The sequence below is a fragment of the Battus philenor genome, unplaced genomic scaffold (genome assembly GCF_028537555.1).
Source record: "Battus philenor isolate CCGP_79_NKW_IND1 unplaced genomic scaffold, ilBatPhil1.0.hap1 SCAF_4, whole genome shotgun sequence".
NCBI lineage: Eukaryota > Metazoa > Arthropoda > Insecta > Lepidoptera > Papilionidae > Battus > Battus philenor.
In genome coordinates this window covers 6,945,138-6,963,216 of record NW_027181704.1, presented here as the reverse complement: position 1 = coordinate 6,963,216, position 18,079 = coordinate 6,945,138, and the positions used below count along the sequence as shown (strand labels likewise).

General features: G+C 31.6%; 1 protein-coding gene across 2 annotated transcripts; it reads right to left on the bottom strand.

Annotated features, from left to right (window-relative positions):
• Positions 1–6,749: 6,749 nt before the first annotated feature.
• Positions 6,750–15,158, bottom strand: LOC137928779 (delta-sarcoglycan-like). Of its 2 annotated transcripts, none has more exons than XM_068771748.1 (6): positions 15,022–15,158; positions 11,249–11,557; positions 10,962–11,151; positions 10,394–10,586; positions 9,635–9,758; positions 6,750–8,825 (listed from the first exon to the last, which is right to left on the bottom strand). In XM_068771748.1, the coding sequence occupies exons 2-6, from the start codon at positions 11,531–11,533 to the stop codon at positions 8,637–8,639; spliced, it is 981 nt and encodes a 326-aa protein (XP_068627849.1). In that variant the 5' UTR covers positions 11,534–11,557; positions 15,022–15,158; the 3' UTR covers positions 6,750–8,636. The 2 variants fall into 2 exon arrangements, with proteins under 2 accessions (XP_068627849.1, XP_068627848.1); XM_068771747.1 differs by having other exon boundaries at positions 11,249–11,544.
• Positions 15,159–18,079: the final 2,921 nt, after the last annotated feature.

Here is an 18,079-nt window from a genome sequence, read left to right as displayed (position 1 = left end):
ATATACAGCCAACAGACATAACATTATTTTAAAAACAAATGTAATGTTAATTAAAATTAGAAATCACAATTACAAAGACAAAACATTTTTCTCATTGATATTGACGTATATTTACTTCTTACCAGATACATTTAGTTGAAAATATTCCATCAGCGGTGGTGGTTGTGCTAGAAACGAATGGAGCAAAACTTATTTATTACATTAAAATTAATAACAATTATTGTCATAAATAAAAAAAATGGATGCGTACTAATAATATTCCACGATTAATAAAGTTTACTACATCACTGTAACTACACTATACACTACATAGAGTACATATGGCAGTACAATGATAGTTGGAATCATCAGATGTCGTCGTTTCAGCCGGTTGGTGATTCCAGTGTGGCACATTGAGGATGCTGCTGCCCATCCTCTTGAAACTTGTTTGTGCGCTATGGCAATCCCATATAATTAATGTAGAAAGTGTGTTTAATATAGGATTGTACCCCGGGAGTCAAATTCGCGACCTACGATCGCAAGTTTTAGTCTTTTACCGCTGGGCTACTTACCATGTTTAAGGAATGTAAATTATAACACAATTGCCAATTAAATTTAGTATATAAAACATGTAATTTTCTAACATACAAAAGATACACAAACAAAACAAAAATATACTTAAATAACTATTAACAATATGTGAGTAACTAAGTATAAGAACATAAGATAGTGTCCTTATGACCTACCTTGTAATGATAGTTTCATTTATGGTAATTAAATGATAATTCTTTGAGAATTATTCAGTTTCGCCTGTTACATAAAAAATGAATTAGAATACAATTTTTTTTATATTTTGTAATTAATAAAAAGGTTTCATGTAACCGACCATTAATGCTACATTAACAGTACTATAACTATGAATTTGCTATTTTGAAATACTGGCCATTAATTACATTATGGCTGCTGATAATTTATTAATTTAAATTAATTTCATTCTTTTGACGTCTATTTTAAAATTTACTCTTTTATCTTATAATCAATTTTTATTTTGATTGCACTTGTATTCTTTTCGGCAGTGCAAACACAATAAAAATAATAGTAATTATTATACTACGAGTTCAGTCTCGGTAACAATGCCTATACTTCAAACTAACGCAAGAAATATTTATATGAAGACAGGTCTTCGAGATCACCATAAAGGCAAATTAAAAGTGATTGTAAGAGCCGACGACACTCAATCTACCGTTAAGTTAGCAGTAGCTTTTGATAGAGCAGTAGTAGCATTAAAACGATAGTGATCCATTTGCGTCAAATTAGCAAGGTAAAAAAAAAGCTTGATAAGTGAGTGCTACACGAAGTAAACGCATGCTAACTCGAATCTTGCATAGACTAACAGGCACGGAAATAAAGGGAATTTGAACCGCGTTAACAATGAAAAATGGATTTTTTTTGACAATCGTAAGTGATCATCGTGCTGAGTTAACCCTGGCCGCTAAACCTAGGTAATGCCTCAAACAAAATTAAAAAATGGTCACTGTTTGATGGTATATTGCTGGTGTTATTTATACCTTCTTACCAAACGGTGGCATTACTGCAGATGTGTACTGCAAGGAACTGAAAACAAAGATAGAGGAACGAGCATAATTTCGGCAAGCTTTCGTAAATAGCTCGTCCGCGCTGACAACAACGCTAGATTTCACACAGCACAACAGACGATTTGCGATGTAAAAGAATAAGGGTTGGAAGTCATTCACCGTACTTACCAGACATAACCTGTTAATTTGCTTAAACTTCTTGGCAGGAAAAAGTTCAACAACTCCTCCCACAATCTTACTTCCTATATACCCGACTTCTTCAAGAAGGACATGGAAAAAATACCACTAAACTGGCAGAGATAACATTTATTAACAGAAATATAGAAAAAGACTTCACTTTTTACAAAAATGTTTAATTTTAAATGTTAACACATTAAACGTTATTGCAAGCGTTTGTAATATCTGCGGTTAAATTAAAAGGTTAATCGGTGGCATAAAGCAGAATAATAACAGATGGCAACTATTTTTGTGCCGCTCCGAGTTGAATACCTCAGGTTATTATAGTCATAACCGACGCCCTTTTGCTTGCATAGGTTAAAGGTTTTTCTATTTTTATTGAATACATCTATATTTATAAAAAAGGACATATATTTAATATCGTTTAACTTAAAAACTATGTCGATTCGGTTAAACCGTTTACCGTGAAAATTTCCACATACATGATATATGTGTATATCACGAAGTGTAGGTCACGAAGAAAATTTATGAATATGTATGGGTACTCAGATTAATAAATATTAAGTAAATAATAGTGAATAATATAAAATATATACATAGTCAGTTGATATTATTTATTACCGATGGTCCGCTCAGTTTGCCAGCGTTTTATTATATAATTAAGCATACGCGTTACTATTTTATTATCAAAAAAATTTCGATATGAGGTTATTAATACTGTTTTTTATCATAAAATTATTGAAAAAATAAACCGCGTGCCTTAAAATAAAGAAAGTTGGTGAACATGTATTATATTATTCAATGGCAGAATAACGTCTATAGTATATTATAGTTTTATGGAAAGCCTAATAAACTCAGATGAAAAAATGCGATATAATAGTAAGTGAACTAATACTTTAAATGTTTTTAGCTTTAAATGCTTAGCACGCAGAAAAGATGGCCGCCTAAAGATTCTGAAGTGGAGATGAAGGACCAGCAAGCGCAGCATTCTGCGTCCACCCTTAAGATGGACAGACAACCTCATTATGTCCTGCCATCATTGGTAACACACGTTGGTAATTGACTTTGAGTCTTAAAGTACAGTAGGATATATGACTAGAAGATATTTCGTAGCTTCCCCGCTCAGCCGAGTTGAATTCGTCGATTGACAGCTCCATTAAAGTTAGACATAGTTTGACTGCTTGTCCCAAGTATACGTTATTGCATATAAAATTTACAATATGAATATTACTTAAAAAGCTATTCATACCTTTACTGTCAGATATAACAAAACATTGTAAAGTAGAGAGTAAAGCAGTCATATTTATTATATTAAAAGGAATATATTTATAACATTCAAATGATTAATAATAATGTGATAAAATTATCTTGTATTATCTTATTTGGTAAATGTCTGTTTACACGTCTATTGACAACACTTCCCATTAATAAATCAAAGCAACGTGAGACAAAACAACGTACTGTAATCCTTAAGTCAAACTTCCGCCAAGTAACTGTAATAGACACGAAGTAATGTATTTAAGGTTATAAATTATGCCTAAACGCCTGTGATTTCCTCTTGAACGCGCTCGACAGCGGCACTGTGATTCTCTTACCGGGACTACGTCTCACGTTATTTTAAAATAAATTACCAGATTAACATTACAATCTTTTGTGAAATGTTTAGCAATGTAATATATTATTGTAAATAATTACTTTTTTATTATGACATATTAAATAAAACCGTAATTATTTTTTTAAAAAATGAATTAAATAGCATTTTATTAATATCATTTTTTTGTTTAATTAAAAGTATATAGCAAACAATATGTGTATTTATAATATTTAATACGTATTCACGAAAATTCTACAGATGATAAATAACAAATACATGAAATTTATGTGATGGCGTGTGAAAGAAAAAAATAAGAAAAGAAAAATATCATAACATGGCATACTTTAACAGCTGCAGTTAATATTGTGTTGGAAGAAGGAACTAACTCTCGACAACCCTTTCGTCATTACGCTCAGCACCACTTAAACAAGAAAGGACTTCTCTAATTACTGCTCTGATATTCCTTCCGTACAATCGTGTTTGAACTGTGCGGCATGAAATATGTACCCATTTTAAGACGAAATACTTGAGAATATGACGTTGACTTTTAGTCACTTTAAGTATGTAAATAAAGAGTAAATATTTTTTCTTAAAGTAAATTAACTATGATTAAAGAGTCTACGAAAAGAATTTACCATTAGAGATATTTTGACGCCTAACTCGGTGTAGTATTATTCTCATCGAATGTTGTGCTACGGGGTCGCATAACGTACACCTGCGCTCTCATCTACATAATGTGGACAAAACCTTTTTCTTTGGGGTAGAGTACCAGTAGGTACTTTTCAAAGGATTGTTTTGCTTGATATCGAGTACATAACAACACAATAAATAAAAATACTTTTTAATAATAGTAGCTTGTTAAACATTATCGCATGGAAAAGGTGTAAATGTAGATAGTATGTAGATATATGTAGGAGAATGCTGGACCCAGACTTCTTGCAATCGGTTCTATTACAAACCTTTGGGGAGCATCTTGTGGCTGGAAAGATGCTGATAACATTATGATGATGATAGTTTTAAAATGAAATATTGGGAGAGTAATAAGGATGAGGAATTTAACTGTCCCAAGTTTTACTATAAGTTTTTCTGGTTTTAAAATTTTAAGAATTCTTGCCTTTACTTATTTTGTGCCTCGACATTTTTGTATTGACTAGTTTTAAATATAAAAATAAATTATTGGTAACCAAAAATAAATAAATAAAAAATTTTATATTAGCACTTTACGGGCGTTTGTTGCTACCTAGTATTTCATATTCTCGTTAAGCGGATGTTATAAAGTTTAAAATCAGCGTTAGGCCATTGACAACGGAATTTAATTAAGAGTACACTAACTATAATTAAATTTTAATAAAACTAATTTCGATTAACAATTCGATAAGTATAAATATCAATCTATTATGTAATTTCATACACATATAACTTAACATATAATTTATTCTACAATTTATCATATTAAAAAATCAATGAAACTTACATCTTTATAAAACATTCGACAGGCTTAGTATTCGTTCATTTATGTACTGTGTAGTCACATTACATTTTGATATTTAATTTCGAAGCTACATAGAGCTTGGGAATATTTTTCAAGTTAACAGGTAAATTTTGTTATAATTATATCTATTTAATAATTTATTAGTAACATTTATAAAACAAAATAAAGTTGTTTTTTTGTACTAAATTTATGTAAATACCTTTTGTGAATATCTTTGGGGGGCGTCTAAGCCTTGCAGTAGTCGCTCGTCGGCTGAGATGATGAATATGATGTAATATTTTTAGTAGTATATGTAAAACAGATTATGTTTTATTAAGTAGATAGATCTGGGATCTTGTTGTAGGTAAAATTTTAAAAGATGCATAATCCTGCGTGTTTTTTGTGTTAAATTGACAACGGTAAACGCGAAATTAAAAGGAAAACTTCTGGACAAATATCTCCAGCCGTATATGAGAAATGAATAGAAGATGAATACCTTAAAAATCTTTAAAACATCTAAACATCAGTTCAGAAAGGATTAAAAGCTGGTCCTTTTTGTATTTCACTAATGGCTTCTGAATATTATCGTAACACTATGACTTTATAAGTTTTTATGACTGCATGTTTGAACCAATAATATTTTGCCATTAAAAGTATGTTGTCTGTTATGTTATTTATATTGTTACTTTTATATAAAATTTTCATTCTCGTACGCCGCCGGCTGTATTTGGTAGTTCACAAATAGTGTCAACCAAAAATAGTAAATCTTAAAATAGTGTAAATCAATAATAGTGTCTATTTTGAGTTTCTTAATTATAAGTTCTATCTTAGGTCACAAGATAACTGATATAATACGACTTTGCATGAGATCCATAGCATATCAATACCTATATCTTCTTTTTACGATGTTAAACAAAATTTTAATTTATACTTCCCAAATAATGATTGGTAAATAAAGTTTAATAATTAAATCGGTAATTAATTAAGTTGGTAATAAAACTTTTAAAAAGGAGGAGATCCGCATAACCAGCAAAGTCACCGATGTACCTCGAAGAATGGTTTGTCTGAAGTGGCAGGAGGATAGGTACATCACGCAACCGATTACTATAGGCGGGCACCGCAAGATTGGTCAAGATTTTATTGGCCGACATGTTGATGAATAAAGCTTTTTTAAATTATGATATAAAAAATAATAATGACAGAAAAGATTGAGAGATATCAAGAGACTTTGTCCCCCGTTATTTAAGATTTACAAATGATAAATAATCTGAATATCTCGACGCAATCAAACAAAAATCAATTCCATAGTCCTTACGGTAGAAATAGTACAGCAAAGTTTTAAAAGGTTTGATGATGTTCGTCTCAAAGGATGTTGTTCAGATAAGAATGCGAAAACATAAAAACGAAAGTTCTCATCGAAAGGAGCGAGAAAATAGCTCCGAATATTATTTCGGACTTTATTTTTATTTGACTGCAGACCCTTTGTGAATGGTGACTGGGATTTCCCGTGATAGTACTATCAAACATTTATAGAGCACCAAAAACGACACGATTCTCGAAATTTTTCCACTGATGTTCCATTTTTTTTACCTAATTGTATGAAACAGCTGTTATTAGATACTAAAATATTTGCTAACATTCTTTCCTTTTCAATAACGATGATGAAATACAAGTTTTCAAGAAAATATTAGAAAAAAGACAAAGAGTTTTATTTGTAGAAATTGCAGTGTATTTATGTATATAAAATCCAATATAATTTGAAATAACCAGATCAAATTATCACAAGGTTACCATAAAAAAAGATTTTCTGTACCAAAAGAAATAAGTAACTGAAAGCTATATTTAATGAATTGCTTTTAAGTGAAAAAGGATTACAATGATTTCAACGAATAACAAATGTATTAAAAACACTTAAGAAATGGTGTTGTATGAAACAATATGTATAAAAAAAACTTTATTTTCTTGCATGGAATATCTTTTTTGATTTTAGAAATGATATTAAAGTTTTTTCTTCAATTGATTTGCTGGCGGCCGTCCAGACAGGAACCGTCTTTGTGCTTATATTAGACGCCAAGTGGAAGCATGTAAGGATTATTTTATTCCACATTAAGGGTCTTTGAGAGGCAGGGAAGATGGTACGGCAACCATTTTTTGTTTCACGCAAACGATGTGTTACAAAGGATTTTTATAAGAGAATTGTGTGTTATCATTCTGTAAAAGTCCCCACCCATACCTTCTTACTATTTACATGTAAAAGCAAATTAATAAATTAATTTAATAAGATTTAATCAACAATAGAGAAAAAGAATACTATTGTTATACTGTTTTGAAGCTTCGCGGAAGGTTCCAAAGATCTATAAAATATTATAGACTTATGTATAATACTTAACAAAATATAGGTACTTAATTTATTAAACATTAATATTTATTCGGGTAAATAAAGCGTTTACATCGATTTGCCAACGATTTGTCGACATTAGCAGGTAAATACTACGATCCTCTCTTTATATAGTTATAGTGCTCATTCTCATCATTTCAGTCGCAGGACATCCACTGCTTGACATTGGCCTTCCCTTAATATTTCCATTAGGACCGGTTGGAAGCAAATTGCATCCTGCGTCTTCCGACATCCTGAACAAGATCGTCTACCTACCCAATGGGTGGTTAGACGTCCTTCGCTGCGTTTACCGGTCCGTGGCCTTTATTCTAGAACATTAGGCCTCAGCGACTATCAGTTAGTTCTACGTGCTATGTGGCCTGCTCACCGCCACTTGTCGCCACCCATTCGCGGAGCTGGCAACATTATGTAATACATATTTTGTCTAGCGTGTCACCGCTGGTATTCTCTTAATACACGATGACGTATTTCGTTAGGGGTATTTTGGCGATATAATACTCATTGTAAATTTTAATTCAAAAATTATTTTAAGTAGTGATTTTTTATGACAGTAATTGAGAAATGAATGTATTAAAACAAGTTTCTGTAATTTGTTGTTAAGAACTAGATAAGGTATTGTCTTAAGTTGTATTAAACCGTACTTTTACTAAATCTATCTACTTAGCTAAAATGACAAATGTTAATTATTATAAATACGTATTTGAATTAGTGGTTCTCTGTTTATACAGTTAATTTTTTATATAGTTAATGATAATCCGCTAGGACAGAGAAGTTGAAGTGACAGTGGGCTGACCCCATAACGCGCAGAACGGATGGGCGCTGGGGTCTGTGTTGCGTGGGACGTTGATCCACAAGTTGTTAAGGTCGTCGAAATACGCTGAATGCAGGTCGCTTCCAACCGTTTCTATACGGAAATCTATGGAGAAGACCCAAGTCCAGTTTAATTTTTTTACAACATAAAAAGTCATCCGAACATGCTGATAAATTTTTATTTTGTAAGTGCACAATTTCAACAAACGTTTTAGATTTAGATATCACTTGAATTTTTTGAAAGTTTCTTTTGTATATACTATTAACTATAACATGATCATTTGTTTCTAAAAATATTATAAAGTGTTGTTAAATAGTTTTAAATTATTCTTGCATTTCTATTAAAAGTGGCACGTTCTATTTACGTAAAAATATTTGTAAATATTAAGACTGTAGACAGTTTCTTTTAAATACATTCATAAATGATTTTTGTATAATGGAGGTTAGCGCTTCCATATCTAAGATGTACTTCGGGAAATTATTGCGGATTTTTATGCATTTAAATAAACATTTTGAACTTTTGCTTGAAATGTATTATGAAATCTCTGTATAATTTAATATTCATCGCTTATTTAATTTTTGGACATAGACTAGCTGTTTGGTAGGCACACATCATCGACATAACTCGGTGTCGTTCTCAGGTATAGCACAAAGAGCATCTGGTGCGGCGAGAAAAAGTTTACCTGATGCACATGCGCATAGTTGGTACACTTTGTTTGCTCTGTTATATTTTTGAGGTTTGACTGTAGTGTTTGCTATTTTCAGATAATCGATAACGATGTTTGGAGCGTCCATTCTTATCTGGAACACGAGATGAGTCTTAGTCCATTTTTCATTAACATTTATTTTAAAATAATGGAACGTATAAATATGCGAAGAATTTGCAAAACGATATTGTAACAGTTATCTCATTTATTACCGATAAGTAAATATTTTTAATGCATTATGACGAGTATTTTTTAATTAACGATAAAAATCTTCGTTGTTTGTAAACGTTTTCTTGTTGTCCTTGTTGTTTAAACGTTGTTGTAAAATTTTTATTTTAAATCTTGTTTAATGAATCCTAAATGTTGTTTTTAAAAAAGAATTATATTCGGTAAATTTAAGTTTAAAATATTGGTTTAAATAATATCAATTGTATTTAAATTAAAAAAAATATTTTTGCCGCGCGTCAATAGTTAGGAAGGAAATATAGCTATTTTCAGGGTGGAACTTGATATTTGTTTATTACCTAACTTAATGTTTCTGATCGTTTGTTGCACTTTAGGCCGAAAGTTTTTCTTGAAAGCGATATTTTTCACTTTTAGTCCCAAAGTTAACCGCAAATTTCCTAGTTTTTTTAATAAAGACTTAAATATGAATGATTAAATGGAAATGTATTTTGATTTGAATAAATTCAGAAAAAAGAGCACAAGAACTTAACATACTCTTTGTGATTGTAAATAAATTTAGGGGAATAACAAATTGTTTGGTAATTTTTTGTTTGCGCCCGACTATGGAAAAAGTATCAAATTAAGTATTAAATTAAGCGTATTTGTTGTTGACATTGTTGGCTTTTGCAAATTGTGTACTAAAATAAATGGATTTTTTTCTATAATTTGTTTACTTACAGCTCCTACAATTGAATCAAGATTTATATCACTGTGGGATGTTATTTCAATACCGCCTGCTCTGCTCTCTAAGTAAATCGATTGCGGTGCCCTCAGGTCCAATCGTCTAGTTAGAGACTCCAATCTGCAAATAAATAAGTCTTTTACTAATAAGACTTAGTTGTGAATTTAAACATAAAAGAAGTGGATTTTAAATTTATGAACATACGTACAAATCGTTGAGGGGTACAATTTATTATGTACAATACATTAAGCTAGTAAGTCAGTTAATGTTTTATTACTATACAGATGTACTGTAGAACACGTAGTATTAACATCTGTTTTATCTCAGTCAGCGTAGTAGTTTGTGCAAACGAAGTGTCAGTTTTGTCAGCGGTCTTGCGAAGTAATATGTTTTGTATCGGAGCTTTCATTATAGTTTTAAACATTTGTCTGACGTGAATGGAATATGTATTAGTTCAATGACAGTAACTTATTCAACGTTCATTTTTAATTTTAGTTCAGCAAATTGTTACTATTTTCCAAGCACGCATTTCAATTTCGTGTTATAAGTTGTTTATGATTATTGCGTTTAAAAACAATAATAAATCAAATATAAATAATAAAAAATACCGATAATTAAAATAAGAACTAAAATTATGAGAAAACGTTTTGTATGATTTAATATAAATTTTTAAAAATGTTATACATACCTAAAAATAACGTAGAAATTGTTGTGTGCGAAGTATTTGATGTGTATTGTGTATAAGGTGGACTTACTGCAATTTGGAGCTGGGTGGCGCTCGAACAAGTGGTGCTTGGATTGCGCTATTCACAGTGAGACCTCCTTCGCCATCGACGGCAAATGCGTCTGCAAATACCCTTACTTCCTCACGCGACGCGTGGAAGACGTTTCCACCTTTTGCATCGTACACTTCGAATTTTCTACCACTGTATTCAATGCTATCCCTCTCTGTAAATCGAATCAAGGAAAATCTAGCAAATTATGCATTATCCTATTATATTATCATATATAAACTTAAAAGAAACTAGAATCAAAGTAAAAGTAAATTGAGAGATCTTATTTTAAAATAAATTTAGTTACAAAGCGCTGGCTGGTAGTAAAGAGACGAGAAGCTGTTTAACGGTTTAAATATTTTCAATGCTACATGCGTATTCATTTGCTACGTGTTTCAATTGAAATTTTCAATGTATAAATAAAATATTTAAGTAATTAAAAATGTACGACTAAACCAAAACTTTTCCACGTTTAGTATTTATATAAGATGCGAATATATGGTTCACGCAAATATTTATAATGTAAATATTAGCTTCGAGCATTACTAACTTATAAACATCTTAGCTAATTCTGTGTGATTTGGCTCAGAAACTAGAATGGTGAAATTCCGGTAAGAGTGCAAAGTGATAGGTTGGGCGAATTGTGACATTATTGTTGACGCAACTAGATTATCCACTATCCATGCTTGTCCCTCGAGTTGAATTCCATTTTTTATTATTTTTATAGGTCCGACGCCTTTCTAAAACAGAAAGTAAAATTAAACGCTAGGAATCTCTTCACTTAAAGTTATTAGATTATAATTTGTATTAGACACATTTATATAACTCAAAACTTACCATACTTAATCTTAACGCGCTGACTATCCATAGAGTAAGTGCGATATTAAGAAAAATAAGGATCATAAGTAAAACTAAGATTCCGAATAGGGTGGTTCTTTTCCATCCTTTGGTAATTGCTTCAGGTAGACATCTTGATTTTGGTGTTTCGTTAGACACGACAGACGTGGGAGGGGGGTCCCCTGTCGGGGTGAAGCCCCATCCATGTATAGCACCAGTACTCGCTTCCGCTTCCTCGTTACTCATTGTGTGTGATTGCACCCTTTGCAGCTCAGTAACTGACATTCGCTATAATCCTGCAACACGGAGCTATCTACAACTAATGTCAATTACAGATTAATGGAGTGTTAGTGTAAGTCAGTCCAATAAACGTTGATATTAATTTATTAATGAACGAAACAGTAAATGTATCTCTAGGTTTTGGATACTACGTCAACATTCTATTGAAACAGTTAACTAGTCGCCACTTCCGTGTTTGTGTATTTAGTACCGTTAAAGTTTACTTATATAAAGTTAGCTACGATACGGATTAATATTTGGAGGGAGTTAATGAAAAACGATTTAAATACATTTTTTTTAAAGTTCATAAAAATGTTAATATTATAATTACAAATAAATTTAATTGCGTCTCAAAAAAAAATCAGAGGTAATTTTGTTTTGCTTATTTTGAATTTATGTTTATTACCTTGAGGTAATACGCGGTAAATACAGTAATTATTGCATCATATTGTTTAAGATCCTAAGATACTGGAGTGAAGACAATGGAGCGGCAGATGCAGCGTAAGACATTCATTAATAAGGTGGACAGACCTAGTTAAAGTCGTGGAAAACGCTGAATGCAGTTTGCTTCTTACGGATCTTATTGGAAATCTATGGGGGATTCCTATGTTCTCTAGTGGACATCGATGGCTGGAATGACGATGATGATGATGAATGCTCTTTAACGGCAAAAATAATGGACTGGTGATTGTTTCTTAAGATAGCGTATAGTTTAAAAGCAAAGACCAACTATATAGATTAAAATTGTGCAATAAATCTAATATATAAAATTCTCGTATCACGGTGTTCGAACTTGAACTCCTCCGAAACGGCTTGACCGATTTTTACCAAATTTCATATGCGTATTCAGTAGGTCTGAGAATCGGCTACTATCTATTTTCCATACCCCTTAGTGATAAGGGTGGGCCACCACTAAATTTTTTTTTTAAATTTTTAGACAACATTTTTTGTTTTTATTTTTTTATGATACAACATACAAAAATACACACAACCTTAAATTTTTACTCCTCTACGATCAACCCTTATTTTTAATGTGTTAATTAAAAACTTTAGTTTTTGTTTGCAAAACATGTTTGCGGGATCAGCTAGTTATTTATAAAAGACATCATTATTTTGAAAAGGTAAATTAAAACATTTATAGAAGAATGTTACGAATTAAAACATTTGGTTACTGAATATTTATCATACATATAAACAAATAAAGGATTTCGCATGTCTACATTTCACTTCAGAATGGCGTATTTCATACTAGCAATTACTATAATTGGGTTGAAAATACGGTATTTGATAAATTCTTAAATTAAGTTGTTCAAATATTATCACTCATTTTGTACGTTTAACATGATGTTAAAAAATAGAAAGGTAGCCTACATACTTAACATTTTTTATTTCCACTATTAAAAACTAACACTGGAAAGTACGGATTGAACAAAAGTTATATTTAAAAATAGATTTGATTTCATTAGTGTCTACTGACTGGAGCAACGAATTGCACTTTATCGCTATTTTCATTCCGGATCGATGTTTGCCAATGTATGCACATTTTATGAATGCAATTCAACATTAATAGCAGCCTGCCTATTTTTTTACAGCCAGATTAACGAAAGTTACGCAATAAAACACAAACTTCTCAGTTGATATTGCTACACCAAGATACCTAATTGATCCTTATTTGGACTCCATTGTTCTTCAATAAAGATGTGTAGGACCAAATTTATTTGTAAACATGAAGTTGCATAGAATCGTACTCGTAATTTTTTTGCATCACAAGTAGTGTCAAAAGGGGAAGGGAATCGGTTTTGCTTGTGTTAGTTCATGTAGCTAGCTCTAGAGATCTTGACCCTTTTTCTTTCACTAGATGTTTTTGGAAGAACTTATAAATATTCAGCAGGTAATATCTTAGGTATTATCTTTATAAACATTTTAGTGTACTGTGTGTTTGTGGTAATGTTTGTATAATTTCTTTCGATATGACATTCTTGTATTTGATTATGGTATTACATAAGAATACTTATTTGAAATTGAATCAGTAATTTCAATAAGAAATCGAACAGTTTCAAGAGTCCGTAAGATTTTTATACTTCAGTGTTATTTCCTGTGCGATCTTCTTCACATCTCCATAAACTGTAGTTGTAAAATGTGTTAGTACCCTGGTTTAAAAATGAATCCTCTAAGTAAACAAACAATAGTGAAACGTGTTAAATATTTGAATCGTTATTTTATGTTGTGTTAGATAGACTATATTTCTTAAAAATTAAGTATTTCTTAAAAATTAAGAAACCTGGGTCAAATTGGCAATTTCACGTCAACCCAATAATTATCGTTATAATAAGAAAATCAACAAGAGAAGCAAAGTATTTTTTTTTTAATTTAAACTAAACTTGACATGGTTCACCAAGAATCTATATGATACAAAACATCCAAATATCATTTGAATGCTCTGACATAACTCATAAAGGTAGAATATTCCTCTAGACCTGTCAACGTCACTGGCCTTTTGTCTTTAGGGCCCTCCACCCCGATACAATAGGCAGCTTGCTAAAGCTTTAACCGGAGCATCTTTATACGATATATATTTAAACGCTTTCGCGCTAGTTTTAATTATAAAAATGGATTTTACTATGAGTGCTTTCATTTAAATTAATGGTTATTATTGTGTTTATTTGTAAAATATTGAAAATCATTACGTGATAATTCAGAAAACTTTTACCACTTTTATAGAAAAGTCAATTATTATACGAATATGTAATGTGGAAAAGTATCCAGTACCTCAACAGAAACAGCTATGATACAACGACAATATACAGTATAGCCTAACATAGTGCACAAGTTATGTCTTTTGAGTACAAACTTACTTACATTTTACAATGTTTTATTTTAATAGTAGTATTGTAAACATTAATATGTTATTGATATTAGAAAAGACTTTACTTAAAAAATAAAACGAACTGTAACATCGGAACTAGACTGAATGTCAACATACGATTTTATCCGCGTATTTAAAACTACTATAGTATTTTGAAAGCTTTGTTCCACGCTGCAGCCGGCTGCACGGGGCGAATTCTCAGACTGAGACTAGATAAATTCATAGGTGCTAGAAGCAACACTCGAAATATCTGGCGTGAAGCGAGGCAAGGCGGGCGTGCTCCAGAATATAATATCAGGCAGTGGAGTGGCCGCCAGAGTCCCGCGGCGCCCTCGTACCTCGGCCGGCCCTCGTAATAAACGATATAGTGCGAAAATAGAACCGGAGTGGATATCGCTGCGCTTTCCGCCTAAATAAAATGCCGACTATCCTCACATTCTTGTGATTTAGCGCGAACGTTTTTGGATACGGTCGTTTTCGTTCTTATAGACAGCAATACTTTTTGTGTCATAGTACGAAACTACACTTTCGGTGAAAATAGAACTCGTGTCATATACATCATAACGTTTAAAATCGAAACACACGCATACAAATGAAAATGTTAATGAAATTAAATAATTTTACTAACCCATATATTCTTTGCACTCCTTATCCGCTACGAAGCTGGAGCACTAATTCAACATAAATTAAATTTTCATTTAATGCAGTCACTCCCGGAACAAGTTTATGAGCGCTGGCAGCAAAGCCATTGTAAGACCTCTCGGCTCGAGCTTCACAACAACACTGGCGGCGTCGTGCGCGAGAGACGCCTATGCCGATTTCATCTCGTTTTGAAGAGCTGCATTTTTAATCAGGCGCCAGTCTCGCGCGGGACATAACTCGGATGTGCTCTGGATACAGCTGCTCCCTCTTTATTATGAATTCTAGTTAACGTTATCATTAACTGGCGGCTTCATATAATATTGTAAATAATTCATCCGGCGGCGACCGTGTCAACACGTGGAGCGTGGACGACGTTAGTTCGCGGTGTGCGTGCAAGCTTTTCATTTTACTGTATTATCTAAGAGTCGGAGTTTTGTTGCAGAGGCTTAAATTGTTTTATAATTGTAAACTTTCTGTTTAATGCACTTTTAATTTCTATAATGAACATTTTTATCAGTTTATATAAAATATTATTTTGTATAAAACAGAGTCTTGCTTCTTTACAGAACATCGTTCAGTACAAAATGAAAATCGAACTCACGGGTAATTTGTAACTTTTATAATTTATTCGAAATTCGTTATTTATATTATTAAAGATAGTCAAATTATAAATCGACATTGCCTATGTACTCGACAATAATTTAGTAATAAAAGTAAATAACAGTTAATCTTGCAGATGTGATGGCTTTCATTTAATAAAATAAACACTTTATTCTTATAGTAAGAATTGGTATTCGCTGGTGACCCAGTTTCAGACACTTTGGATTTCAAGTATATTTTAAACAAAATGTAGTAACGAGGCGAACAAAAGGCTTGCCAGTGTGTCTTTACATTAGTTACAGAAAAAATAGTGATTACGGCTATTCATTGAAGCTGAAACGCTGTAAGTTTGTCCCCTATAATTTGACCTGCCTTGACATTTGAACTGCCCATAACATAGACGCACACTGCTGGTAAGTTCTGTATTGAAGGATCTTCTAGTTTTGTGTCACGTCAGCAGTATAACAGTGGAAAAAATTATTATGTACTGGTTTGAAAGCAGTTTAGTTAATAAATTTATTGGGTCAATGACACGTGCCTTAACCTGGATAAAGGCGTTGAGAGCAGAAGTGTCTCTTCGCAGGATTTTGTATAGTAGACCTTTGTATAGCATATGGAAAAAAAATATCTTTGCTGTTTTACGCATACGTACGAATAATGAATAATTGACATATCTTATGGCATTTTCAGGAGTTAACATAAAGGGTGATTGGTTATTAGTGTAAAAGCTTTGAAAGAGTAAATGTATAGCTTATTTGAGGTAAATTAATGTATGGTATACCATATCCAAAAATAATTGTTATGTAAATAATAAATAACGTAATGATAATACAGTAAGAAAAAGCGTTTCCAAAAATCGGATAACCACATATTAAAATTAATTATTGTTTATTATCTTTCCCTGCAGACTTTGTACTGCCCGAAGTTAATGGTTTGTCGCATTCCAACAGAGTTTCAGAGAGTTCACTTTATACATACACGGTGATTGGAAATAGATGTAAAAGCTGTAAATTTACCTCTTTAAAACTTTTACACTCATAACTAATTACCCTGTATACGATGTTTCTCTTTGTACAGAATGCTTTAGTTCATAATTGAGTAACCAGTGTTTTCATATGAATAAATTGGATAATAGAGTACGCGTGAGAACACTGCAATTATTTCCACGTTGAATGCCACTCGAATCAACGCTGTCAATAAACAATTTCATCGTGTTTGTTACAATAATAGAGGGTACTAATATACTTATATAATTATTTGTTATAAACATAATGAATGAACAGAAAAGGCATTATAATTTTTATTTTATGATTTAAATTTCAAATCAAATTGCTTAGGATACCGGGATGAGTAATTGCTCGCTTTTCTCTTTTTTATAGATTTCTTTTTTTTTAAATCGAATAATAATAATAACCTTGACCATGCTATCCATGTGAGGCGGGTTTTGTCCCTGTTATGGGTATGGTAGAAAGATACTTCGGGTAACGTGAACCATTTGCAGATTTAAGGTAAAAGATTCATTTTTAATGGTGATTATATTGTTGTTAATAGCATTAGTCATTCAATTATAATATGATAAGAATAATAATCATCATATAAGCCGATAAACGTTTACTGTAAGACCAGACTAGCGCTGACAGAGACCATCACTGTGTCCTCGGTACATCTAGTATATGGTGTATCTGTATTATAGTTTATCCCTCCATGAATGATAATAATATCAGCAAATTATTTACCAATAAACTACTGTTTTTTCAAATTTTTTAATAACATTAAGAGTTTTCACCACAAGTAAGTTTTTTTTAAATTTGTTTTTAAAAATACAAAGTGGTATATAGAAACTTTATAATCTTATACTTTTGGCATCTGTGCATAAATGAGTGACAACCGTAATTTGCTCGCGTTGGCCTGGCACAGATGGTGCATGTGAAAAATAATAGCTGCCTTATTTCGTCGATCCATCGACCACCGAAAGTAAATTGATGTTATAGAATATAATAATTACTTTTTGTAAAATAGTGACATTTTAAAAATATACCTTTTAGGATAACTGAGCTGTGGAAGCGGGCGATTGGTTATAGGTGTAACAGCTTTAAAGGGGTAGGTGTATAGCTTTAACTTTAAATTAATGTTTGAACTCCATCCGAAAGTCAATGGTTTCAGAAACAATAAATAACGTAATAATAATATAGAACGAAAAAAAATATTCATAATTAGAATTACTGTCATGCTTTCACCTCTTTAAAGCTTCTACACTAGTAAACAATTACACCGCATTCCTTAAAAACAGTTTTTGTATGTCAAGGAATAAAATCAAAATTGACAAAAAATAGTCACTCGTTTTTGCATCCAAAACTTCATTAAAACTTTCGGATTTTTTTAAATACGTATGTCTATGTATGTTAATTAATAAAATTTATACAAATTACCTGCACATCAGACAT

What these genes read in the sequence shown, in the direction of transcription:
- LOC137928779 (XM_068771748.1), bottom strand. Translation starts at nt 11,533, where the DNA reads ATGTCAGTTACTGAGCTGCAAAGGGTGCAATCACACACAATGAGTAAC. An exon ending in GCGCGTTAAGATTAAGTATG is followed by an intron (nt 11,152 to 11,248) that starts GTAAGTTTTGAG and finishes TTTCTGTTTTAG; the next exon opens with AAAGGCGTCGGACCTATAAA. An exon ending in TTGATTCAATTGTAGGAGCT is followed by an intron (nt 8,826 to 9,634) that starts GTAAGTAAACAA and finishes CTCGTGTTCCAG; the next exon opens with ATAAGAATGGACGCTCCAAA.